The 12,251-nt window shown below is 40.1% G+C and overlaps 1 protein-coding gene across 1 annotated transcript; it reads left to right on the top strand.

Annotated features, from left to right (window-relative positions):
- Positions 1 to 8,623: 8,623 nt before the first annotated feature.
- Positions 8,624 to 9,567, top strand: LOC119538665 (olfactory receptor 52B4-like). The gene is given in 2 exon segments (XM_037841807.1): positions 8,624 to 9,533; positions 9,536 to 9,567. Coding segments are annotated over 2 exon segments (942 nt in total).
- The last annotated feature ends 2,684 nt before the right edge of the window (positions 9,568 to 12,251 follow it).

Genomic DNA, 12,251 nt, shown 5'->3' with positions numbered 1-12,251 from the left:
AGTACCCTAATATCAAAACCCAATAAAAATATTTCAAGAAAGGAAAACTGCAGACCCATCTCTCTCATAAGCATAGATGTGAAAATCTTCAAGAATAATAGTGGCAAATAGAATAATTACAACCTGACAATGTGAGATTTGTTCCAGGTATGCAAGATTGACTCAACATTAAAAACTCAATCAATACAATCCACCACATCAACAGGCTACAGAAAAAAACTCATATGATTATATTGATTGATGCAGGAAAATCATTTGACAGAATTCAATACCCATTCATGATAAAACATTCAGCAAACTAGGAATAAAAGTAAACTTCTTCACCATGATAATGTACAAATACTAAAGAAATCTACAGCTGACATCATATTTAATGGTGAGAAAATGGATGGAGTTTTCCATCAATGGATAAATGGATAAAATGTATATTGAAATACTGGAATATTATTCAGCCATAAAAGGAATGAAGTACTGACATATGCTACAACATGGATGAACCTAATGAATGATTCCATTTATATAAAATGTCCAAAATGGGTAAATCCACAGAGACAGAAAGCAGATTACTGCTTGCCAGAAACTGGGGGGAAGGGAAAGTGTTGATTAGTTGGCACATGAGGAATTTATTAGGGTGGTAAAACTGTTTTGTACAGCATTATATGGTAATTGTTCATCCATGACAGTATTTTTCAAAACATCTAGATCTTTAGAGCACTAGAGTGGACCTTAATTGTGTAAATTTAAAGCATCATTTAAGGGTTCCGGGAATCCCTGCGTAGAATACCAAATGTGACAAACCAACCTAACTGTATCACAAATATATGAAGCGGTGGGGGAGAGAGGTGCTGAGTTAAGTTAACTTTGGAAATGAGTGGTTTCTGTAAGACAAGAAGCAGTAGTATTTGAATATAAGCCTGTGCTTTTGTTGATAGTGTTTTTACTCACAGTATATGGAATCACAATTCTGATACTGCCATATGTTATATAAGACTTGATTAATTGTGACGAGAGTCTGGTTTCTCACTGTTCAAGTGGGAGTTTACAGATCAACTAGGGGAACAGGCTCAGATGATCCATGTGGAATGGAATAGAGTTGTAAAGATCATAAGTCAATCAGTATAACATATTTGTTATACCGTAGAGACAGACCTAATGTAGGTACAGCCAATTGCATTTATAAAAATTAGCAGATATGTGCATATACTTGGGTTAATATATACACAGATATTTCTTGCTCTGTCAGTTGAAAGAGTCTAGAAACAACTACCTTAGTAATAACAAGCACATCTTGTGTCCAGATTTTGATTTCCAATACCATTCTCCAAAGAAAAGAATAGGGCTCCTTGGAGAAATTATTGATTCTGAGACTGAAGCAGGAAATATATAAGATGAGCCTCATGCTTTCTGAGGTGCCATAAAGTGAGCATGTACTCAAAGGAAAATACACCCACAATGATGAGTTATGTAAAAGGGACACAGCAGATGACTGCAAGTGCTCCCAAGGGCCAAAGGTAGAATAATTTTAGCAACAAAATAAATTAGAATTGAGGGAGCCCCTTAAGTGGGGCTGTGCATAGTGACCTCTTTCCAAAGAAGACAGTCTGGAAAGGGGGAAATGCAGTAAGTTTATGTGCCAGTTTGAATGTATTGTGTCCCCCAAATGCCATTATCTTTGTGGTCTTGTGGGACAGACGTTTTGGTGCTGGTTAGATTTGCTTGGAATGTGCCCCACCCAGCTGTGGGTGGTGACTTTGGTGGGATACTCCCATGGAGGCGTGGCCCCACCCATTCAGGGTGGGCCTTTATCTGTGGAGCTATATAAATGAGCTGAATCGGGGGGGAGGAAAGAGAGTGCAGCTGGGAATGATGTTTTGAAGAGGAGCAAGCTTGCTAGAGAGGAACGTCCTGGGAGAAAGCCGTTTTGAGGCCAGAGCTTTGGAGCAGATGCCGGCTGCCTTCCTAGCTAGCAGAGGTTTTCTGGACGTCATTGGCCGTCCTCCGGTGAAGGTGCCCGATTGCTGATGTGTTGCCTTGGATGCTTTGTGGCCTTAAGACTGTAACTGTGTAGCGAAATAAACCCCCATTTTATAAAAGCCTATCCATCTCTGGTGTTTTGCATTCTGCAGCATTAGCAAACTAGGACAGATTTTGGTACCAGGAGTGGGGTGCTTTTGCTGCTGAGTGTGCAAATACCAAACATGTTGGAATGGCTTTTTAAATGGATAAGGGGGAATTTCTGGAAGAGTTGTGAGGCGCTTGATAGAAAAGGCCAAAACTGCTTTAAAGAGACTATTTGTGGAAATATGGACTCTAAAGATACTTCTGATGAGGACTTGAGCAGAAATGATGAATGTGTTGTTGTAAACTGGAAGAAAGGCAATCCTTGTTTTAAAGTGGCAGAGAATTTGGCAAAATTGAGTCCTGGTGTCAGATGGAAGGAAGAATTTAAAAGTGACAACCTGGAGTACTTAGCTGAGGAGATCTCCAGACTACATGTGGAGGACGTGACCTGGCTTCTCCTTGCAGCTTATAGTAAAATGTGAGCAGAAAGAGATAAACTTAGAACTGAACTCTTGGGTTCAAAGAGACCAGAAGCTGAAAATTACGAGCTTCCAGGGGGTGGAATCCCAGAAGCTACAGCCCAAAATGAGGATATAACCAAACATGGAAACCAGCCGCCATTTCAGTACAAGCCAAGATTGGAAAAGGAGTTAAGCAGAAAGGATTTGTGGAAAGTCCTGTTGTCTGATGGCTTTGACCCCTGCATGCTTCATGCAAAGCCAACAGAATTTTTGTGAGATCTTTATAGACGGAGCCATTGCCAGTTTGGACTGGAGGAGACGGACAAGGAAAAAAATTAAAGGAAAAATCTCTTCAAAGACAGAGCCATGGAGGTTGAGGTCTGGAGTCAAGAGGTCTTGGGCTGGGAGAGTGGAGCAGCCCACACGCATGGAAAGGGTGAGTTTGCCCCGGAGGTCGAGGGTGGGCTTTCCACCTCAATGCTCTGGAGGAGTTTTGCCACCCCAAACCCCAAAGAGGGTGGAGCATATTCCCAGGGAATTGGGGAGAGCCTGGCTGCCACCACACTGTTCTGAAGGGGTTGAGCGTGTGCCCCGGAGATGGAAGGGAATCCGGGAGCTGCCCCGATGTTTGAGGAGGGTGGGGCCGAGAAGGTGGTCTCCCCAATGTGTGGATATGTTGGAACACTCACCCAAGCATTTGGAGAGGAAAGGGCTGCTGCAAAGGCCCTTAGGAAGGGTTAGACTCCCGCTCTCTCAAGCCCCAAGGACGCAACGTTGTTCTGTAAATGACTCTGAGACTTTGAAATCTAATGGAGTTTGTCCTGCAGGTTTGCAGGTTTTAGGAACTGTTTTGGTCCTGTTAACCCTGTTTTCCTTACTGTTTCTCCTTATGGCAATGGAAATGTTTATCCTATGAATGTCCCTCCTTTGTATATTGGAAGCATATAACTTGTTCTAAGTCCACAGATCCAAGCTAAAGGAAAAGTATGCCTTAGGACTGACCATGCCTATATTTGATTTTGATGGGATTTTGTACTTAACTTTTGTTACTGAAATGGTTTAAGTTTTTGTGATATTGTGATGAAATGAATGTATTTTGTATTTGGAAAGATAATGTCATTTTGGGGTCCAGGGGGTGGAATGTGCCAGTTTGAATGTATTGTGTCCCCCAAATGCCATTATCTTTGTGGTCTTGTGGGACAGACGTTTTGGTGCTGGTTAGATTTGCTTGGAATGTGCCCCACCCAGCTGTGGGTGGTGACTCTGGTGGGATACTCCCATGGAGGTGTGACCCCACCCATTCAGGGTGGGCCTTGATCAGCTGAGCCATATAAAACATGCTGACTCAAAGAGACCGGAGGGAGTGCAGCTGTGAGTGACGTTTTGAAGAAGAGCAAGCTTGCTAGAGAGGAATGTCCTGGGAGAAAGCCATTTTGAAACCAGAACTTTGGAGCAGATGCCAGCCATGTGCCTTCCCAGCTAACAGAGGTTTTCCGGATGCCATTGGCCATCCTCCAGTGAAGGTACCTGATTGCTGATGTGTTACCTTGGATGTTTTGTGGCCTTAAGACTGTAACTGTATAGCCAAATAAACCCCCATTTTATAAAAGCCTATCCATCTCTGGTGTTTTGCATTCCGCAGCATTAGCAAACTAAAACAGTTTACAAGTAGAAACTTGACTTTGACAAAATGGCATTCTACCTCTGTATACTTCCTTCCTCAAAACCCACATCTCCTGTCTTATTATGAGAACAAAAATCCTAATTGAGGGATATTCTGTAATATACCTGACCTCTTAAGCTCTAAAATGACTTTAAGCACTTCTCTACTTGGTACTCCCTCAAAACTGTCCAAGTCAAAAAAGACAGGGAAAGGCTAAGAAACTGTCACATCAGGAGGAGCCGAAGGAGACATGATAAGTTTATATATTGTGGTATCTTGGCAGAAGCCTGGAACTGAAAAGGACATTGGATAAAAACTAAGGAAATCTGAATAAAGTATGTGTAACGGCATAAAAGAAATTATATTTGGTGTCTTTTCATCCTGCCTGACTTAGTTCTAAGTTTCCCTTTCGAGTGACCACCTAGGCAAGCCCTGCCTTGGGTGTAACTGCAACCAACAAGGGCCTGCACCTCTGCATGGTATGGGTGATAATAGCCACCCTTAGCTTCTCTGAATGGCCCCTGCTGCTATTTCTTGAAATGACCCTTGCTGCATCTTCTCTGAAGTTCCCCTTGCCCTTTCACCCCACATAATTTATTAGCAAGTCCTGTATTTCCAAATGGCTTGGAAGATAAGAGCTGCCCTGAGCTTCTCCAGTAGGCCTTGCCCTCTCTGCTTTCTGCATTATATAGCTTAAAACTTCCAATTCCCATTATTTTTAGGAAAGTCCTACCCATATGGGTCACAATAAAGACAGGAGCCTGGGACCCATGTGTACTTCTTTCCACCTCCCCCACAGACCTTCACATGAGCCTGGGTTACCTTAGCCCTGGGCCCCTCTACTGCCCTCATTCTCCCCTCCCCCCCAGAGGGCCTTTGTTGGAACAAAGCTGTCCATGCATTCTCAACTGGCTGGCTGTGTTCATAATCCAAAGAATTCCACCTAACATCCAAAACAGTATGGACTTCAGTCAAAAATAATGTGTCAGTATTGGTTCATTAATTGCAACAAGTGTACCATAATAATGTAAGATATTAATAATAGGGGAAAGGAGTACAAGGTGTTTCTGGGAACTCTGTACTACATGATTTTTCTTTAAATATAACCCTGTTCTAGAAAATTGTTTATTAAAATAATATAATTATAATAATTTGAATATTTCTAAATATATGCACTGATTAAAAAAGGAAGTCTCAATTACCAATTCCCATTAAAATAGAAACAGGGTATTTTGTGTAGCAGTGCTAACATTTTATTTACTGGAAACAATACATGTGCACTTGTAATCCAGGAATGGAGTTGTAGAGGAGCAGGTGGGATGGGCAGGACTGAAGAGCCATAATGACTTGGCCCATGGGCTTTATGTCTGGGATCCCTCGGGTACTAGCTCACTCTGGTCTGCAGGCAAATGCATAAAATCTCTACTGCCTGATGCACATGGGAGCACATGGACTAGCCCCCACTTATCAAGCTCCTTAGTTTCTATTCTTTTCCTTCAGAGAGAAAAACCATCTTTGCCACTTTGAAAATTTCTTATGTCCTCTTAAGCTCTGCTTTTAGTTAAGACTCATTTTGCTTGATCTTCATCTCCTTTTCCTGTTACTACTTCATCAGTTCTCCTGTGAGCCATTCTGTTCTAGCCCATAAGGACTCCATTTGAGACAGGTGAATGATGCTTTAATGATGTGGGATGAAAATTCAGGAGGAAGATTGGAGTTATGGGCTTTGGGGGTGTAAGGGCAGAGGTTGAGTTTATTTGTGGCTCCCCTATCTAGATCTGTCATTCCATCCATGCAATGCATGTTATTTTGTATTTTCATTATGTATTTGGAGGAATTACATTGTGCTTCAGTGTGCCATACTGGAGGAATGCAGAAATAATGGAAAAAACTATACTTAGACATTAGAAAGTTCACAATCAATTGAGTAAGCATTGACCAATATTCAGATAACCTCCAATGACTGAGCTAGGAATTTGATGAATGAGTTCTGAGTGAAAGCAGAAGGAAAGGAGTGACTTGGTGGGGGATACAGCATATAGTTAACATCCTGGGCAGGCAGTGAAAAGTGCTCAGTGCTGGGGCAATTAGTTCAGCTGCAAAATCAGGGAGACAGAGGAAGCTTCTCCAGGGGGCTGAAGTTGCTGGATCAGGGCCAAAGAATGCTTCTGAAGCATTTGAAAACATTTTTAGGGTGACCTTGAGTTGCACAAGCAGCCACTCTAGTTCATGCCTCCTCACCCATGGACCAGCCCCCACTTATCGAGCTCCTTAGTTTCTATTTTCTTCCTGCACACAGAAAAGACATCTTTGTCACTTTGTAAGTTTCTGATGTCCTCTTAATCTCTTCTGCTTTTAATTAAGACTCATTTTTCTAGATCTTCATCTCTTTTTCCTGTATCTTCAGAATTGTGGTGCACACAGGTAGTGTCCTCCAGGGCACTATTGCATTTATCTGATTTCTTTCATCTTCTCCAGGAGGATGACTTTCCTCAGGGCACTATATACTCACATAGTGGGTGTGTGGTCACAGACTGACCTGGTGGTAGTTGCTGTTCACATCAGCCAGATCCCTGTAACCTCCACTGGCAGTTCTGCTGCCTGTTTTTATTTTTTATTTAAGTTTCAGCCATTTCATAGAGGGAAATATGAGGATGAAAACAGGAATGGATTTTCCTACTCCAGAAGTTAAATTGAGAGGTGAGGAGAATAGAACCTGGTGGAGGAGGGAAAGGGATTATGTGTTCTTATGTGTGCTAGGTCCCGAGTCTGGCACTGAGATAATGGAAAGATACGGATAATAGCTGGCCTGTGCTTCATCTTTGGATCTCTGAACTATCTGGGTTCTGCATGAAGCTCATCTGAGAACAGATGCAAGTTCAACACACAGCAGGAGAGAGTGTGAAAGGGAGAAGGACCTAGAGGTTGACCCTGATAGTGAAAAACTTTTCCTTTTACTAATTGTTTCTCATTTCTTCAGGGGAATAATCAGTCCTCGCCTCTGGCCATCACCTAGGTCTCCTCTTGGATCCCTGCATCTCCTCTAGAATCTCATTTAACTTTTTCCCCTGCCCTCTCTCCAGTCCACTTGCCCCCCTTCCATGTTAGCACCTGGCCCCTCAATCTGTAGCACCTCAGACAAACAGAGCCATTTCTCACCTTCTCAGCCATCAGGTGACTTGATTGTGGGGGCAGTTGTACAGGTCTTCATTAAAATTTTACCCATTGTTGCTTAAAAGTTATTGATAAGAAAGTAAATACCAAAAACTGGTGCAGTTTCAATCATAAATAATGACAAAAACTTTGTATTATTTTTCCTGATTTTTAATTCCATGGTAAGGGGATAGGTGATGGCTTCCCGTCTTGGTGCATTCTTTCTTGTATTACTCCAAATCCCTCTTCCTGTTCCCAGTCAAAAAGGCTTGTCGATTTCATTAGTTTAGAAAAGATCAGGAAATTATTTATGGTCAATTTAGCAAAGCTTCAAATCCCAGCTCTATTCTTGAGTTTTGAAAGATTATTAAGCCTCAAATACCTACTCTGGAAAGTAAATGATGAAAATGTCTATTGCTATGTGTTGTTAGAAGAAATTAATGGTGTCTCATAAATAACATTTTTACATCAATGCCTAATATTGAGAAGTTACTTGTAGATGGTTGCTTTCTTAATCCTGTTGCATTGTGATAATAATCCAATAGTATATAAATTTCTCTTAATAGGGCAAACACTTAACTGTTTTGTCAGATTCTAGTAATTGCCATGGATTCTCATTCTGTCCATCTTCTTCTCAGCTGCCAGATTAATATATCCAAAATGCTTTCATTTCCAAAAGTCATGAGGACTGACCATTTCTTTTCACTGGATGAATTCTAGGTTCCTTAATTTGTATGCATAGTCAATCTATACTGTTGCCATTTTTTTCTCCAGTTGTTCCAAATTTGCAGTGTCACAAGTTCACAGAACTGAAAACTGTTTTAAACATAGTTTGCCCATGTATGCCAAACATTTCTCCTTAAATTCCCAGATTACTTCACTCCATAGTCTACCTGGTATTCCTTCAGCCCAGTGATATCTTACTCTGTTTTCAAGGCTAAGTTAAAATCTTAATTCATTCTTCAAACCATTCAGAAATGGAAATGGGAAAATGTTCCTTTTAATTTAGCTTCCATATTAAAATATTTTTGTATCACTATGTTAACTTAATCATTTTATTTAACTTATTTTATAAATGTTTTTTATTAGGTTAACATTTATTTCAGATTAAAGCCATATCTTACTCATCCTTATATATATTGTAGTTCCTGCCACCTTCTGAATGGAATGGGATCAGTAGGTGCCAAAAGCGTCTCGTGACAGCAAAGAAAATCTTTGAATGTGACCTGAATTTTCCTCCATCTCTGTGAATAACAAGTGAGATATCAGGTCATCTGCTACAGGCATGACTCCCTTAAACCACAGTGGGTTCAGTCACACAGTCTTCTACTTGTTGGGAATCCCTGGCCTAGAGGATCAATACATATGGATTTCTATCCCCTTCTTCATTTCCTATGTCATCACCCTGCTTGGGAACAGCCTGCTCATCTTCATTATCCTGACCAAGCGTAGCCTCCATGCATCCATGTACCTCTTCCTCTGCATGCTGGCTGGAGCAGATGTTGTTTTCTCTACATCCACGGTACCTCAGACCTTGGCCATCTTCTGGTTTAATGCTGGGGAGATCTCCCTGGATCACTGTATTACTCAGCTCTTCTTCATCCATTCCACCTTCATCTCTGAGTCAGGGATCTTGCTGGTGATGGCATTTGACCGCTACATTGCCATTTGCTACCCACTGAGGCACACCACTATTCTTACACCTGCCTGGATTGGGAAAATTGGAGTGATGATCTTTCTGAGAAGTTATGATACAATTTTCCCCATTATATTTCTTTTCAAAAGATTAACTTTCTGCAAAAGTAACATCCTCATGAACACTGGTTGCAAACACATTGTCTTGGCACATGTTTCTTGTAATGATATCCAAGTAAACATTTGGTATGGGGTTTTTCTTCTGATATCAACAGTCGTCTTAGATATTGTGCTTATTTTTATTTCTTATGTACTGATCCTCTGTGCCATCTTTCAAATCCCTTCTCATGATGCCCACCACAAATCTCTCAATACTTGTGGCTCTCATGTGTGTGTCATAATCCTCTTTTATGGGCCTGGAATCTTTACAACACTTACTCAACGGTTTGGACATCACATTGCACCCTATATCCATGTCCTGCTAGCCAGTGTCTGCATTATGGCTCCACCTATGTTAAATCCTATCATGTATGGAATCAAGACCAAACAGATTCGGGACCAGTGGTTCATGTGTTATTTACAAAGCAGAGATAACCTTAAGGTTGGAAACTGAGCAATTCTGTCTATGCCTGAGCAATTCTGTCAATAGGTCAGATTCTAGTCAAATGACTCCCTGAGTTGGCATTTCTAGAGCAATTGCATTGGAGAGGTTTCTGGTACATCTTTCTTCCAAATCATTTAAGAAGTCATTAGACATCAGTGTCTTTGTGGGCTTAGCTTGCTTTCACTCCATATAATCCAGAACAGGAAGTGTTCACCTATCTAAGTCTCATTTTATTCCTGGACTGGAGGTTAGAATGAGAAGAACTGGAGACAGTGGCCTCTTTTTGATAATTGTTGAATTATTATTCATTCTTATTGTGTTTTATGCTTTGAAGGGCTGTACTGCTTGTATTCTTTTCATTGAGTTTATGACTTTTCTCCATTCATTCTCCTCTCTGACCTTTGTATCTTTAACATTTTTTACAGGATCACTCCCATCTGTTTCATAGCTAAACAAAAACAAATTTATAAAAATAGCACTTGAATCCACATTCACCTACAGCTACTGCTTCACTTCTCTTCTCCATGTTAGTGCAAAGCACATTGAATGGTTTGAACACTTACATGCTTGGTTGTTTCTCCTTGTTTTTCTCTTAATCACTGTCCACTTTGGCTTCACCTATACCATCTCACTGAAACTGTACTTGTCGAAGTCATAATGATCTTTAAATTGATAATAGCAAAAATCTGTCTTCAACATATTCAATATAATAACAGTGTTTTGATATATTCAACCATTGTCTCTCCCTTGAAAATGTTTAATCACACCTTCCTTGTGTCCCTGTGATCTACTGGTTGCACATCAGACCCCTTTGATGACTTCTCCTCATCCCCTGACTTAACTCTGGATGTCCCCAGGGCTCATCCTTGAACCCTACTCTTCTCCAGCTTATCTGTTCTCATTGCTTAGACACATCAATATGCTACAGACTACACAATTTATATTTCCTGCTTCTCATTTGCTCCTCAGGATTATACTTCTGATTTTTGTCATCAAATGCGATGTCAAAACAAAACTCCTTTTATTGCTATCAAATTTCTTTTATCCAGTAGCCAAATCCTTATCATTGAAAGGCATGTTTATTCTTCCAACTGTTTTGGCACATCCTCAGTTCTTACCTTTCTCCTAGACTATATCACTCAACATACTCTTTATGGAGTCACTCCTTCTACAAATATACTCAGACATACACCCATATGTTGTATATTTTTGTCATACTATTTTACCATATTATGACAGCTGTACTGAGATATAAAACCATTTTGAAGTATAAAATTCTGGGGTTTTTAGTACACAACAAAGTTATGTAACCCATCACAACTATCTAATTCCAAAACAATTTCATCATTCAAAATTATCCCTTTTTGGTTGACATCATTAAAATAGAAATCAGACCTTCCCAATTTTCTGGTCAAAGTGTCCCAGTGGCCCTCCAGAGTAAGGGCCATAGTCCTTAGGAGGATTTAAAGCTCCTACATGGTCTTGCCTCTGGCCTGGTCTCCTACTTCTTTCTTTCTTCTTCATTCTGCTTCAATTTTAGTAACCTCATTTTTATTTCTAAAACAGGCCAGGTATTCTCCTTCTTGGAGTTTTTGTAGTTGCTATTTTCTTAGCTTAGCTCCTTCTTTGTCGAGATATTTGCATGACTTGGTCCCTTCCCTCCTTCCTGTTCTTGTTCCATTAAACATTCTCAGCAGTACCTCTCCAGCCATTCTATTTAAGATTGCAGTCCCTGTGACATCTCTCTGCTGGCACTCTACACCCTTTGTATACATTTATTTTTCTTCAATAGCATACAACATTGATGATGGTGATGGTAACAATGAAACATTATTCAGAGCTGACTGAATATGGCTTTGTTTACTTATTTTGTTTATTTTCCATATTATTTCAAGTAAATATAAGTTCAGTGAGGGAAAATCCTTTTCTGTGATTTATTCACTGTTTTCTTTCTACAGTGCTTGGAACAGTTCCTGACACATTGTAGGAACTCATTAAATATTTGTTATGTGAATGAACAAATGAGTGAATTGGAAGATGATTGAATGAATAAATCATATGATTGTAGTTGCTGGTGAAAACTTTTTTTCCCCCACAGCTTAAAACAACACACATTTAATATTTCACCATTTCTGTGAGTCAGGTATCAGGGCACTGCTTGACTGGGTCCTCTGCTTCAGGCTCTCAGATGGCTGCAATCAAGGTGTCAACCTGGACCTATTTTTTTTTTTAAAGCAGATTTATTCACACACCATACAACCCATCCAAAGTGTATAATCAGTAGCTCTCAGTATAATCACAGAATTGTGCAGTTATCACCACAATCAATTTTAGAACATTTTTATTGCTCTAAAAAGAAAAAGCACAAAAGCACCATACTCCTTATAATCCCCTTTTATTGACACTTAGGTTTGGTGTGGTTCCTTTTTTAAAAGTAATGAGATAACATTGAAATATTACTGTTAAGTATAATCCATAGTTTGCATTAGGTGTATTTTTCCCATATACCACCTATTATTAATACCTTGTAATAGTGATGTACATGTGTTCTAGTTCATGGAAGAATACTCTTATACTTGTACTATAAACCACATTCGTCATCCACAACAGGGTTCACTGTGACATATAGTTCCACATTTCATCCACTAGCTTTTGTTCTAGTTACATACATGAC

The sequence above is a fragment of the Choloepus didactylus genome, chromosome 6, assembly GCF_015220235.1.
Source record: "Choloepus didactylus isolate mChoDid1 chromosome 6, mChoDid1.pri, whole genome shotgun sequence".
Lineage (NCBI taxonomy): Eukaryota > Metazoa > Chordata > Mammalia > Pilosa > Megalonychidae > Choloepus > Choloepus didactylus.
The sequence above is the reverse complement of the archived record's forward strand: the minus strand, read 5'-3'. Positions and strand labels throughout refer to the sequence as shown.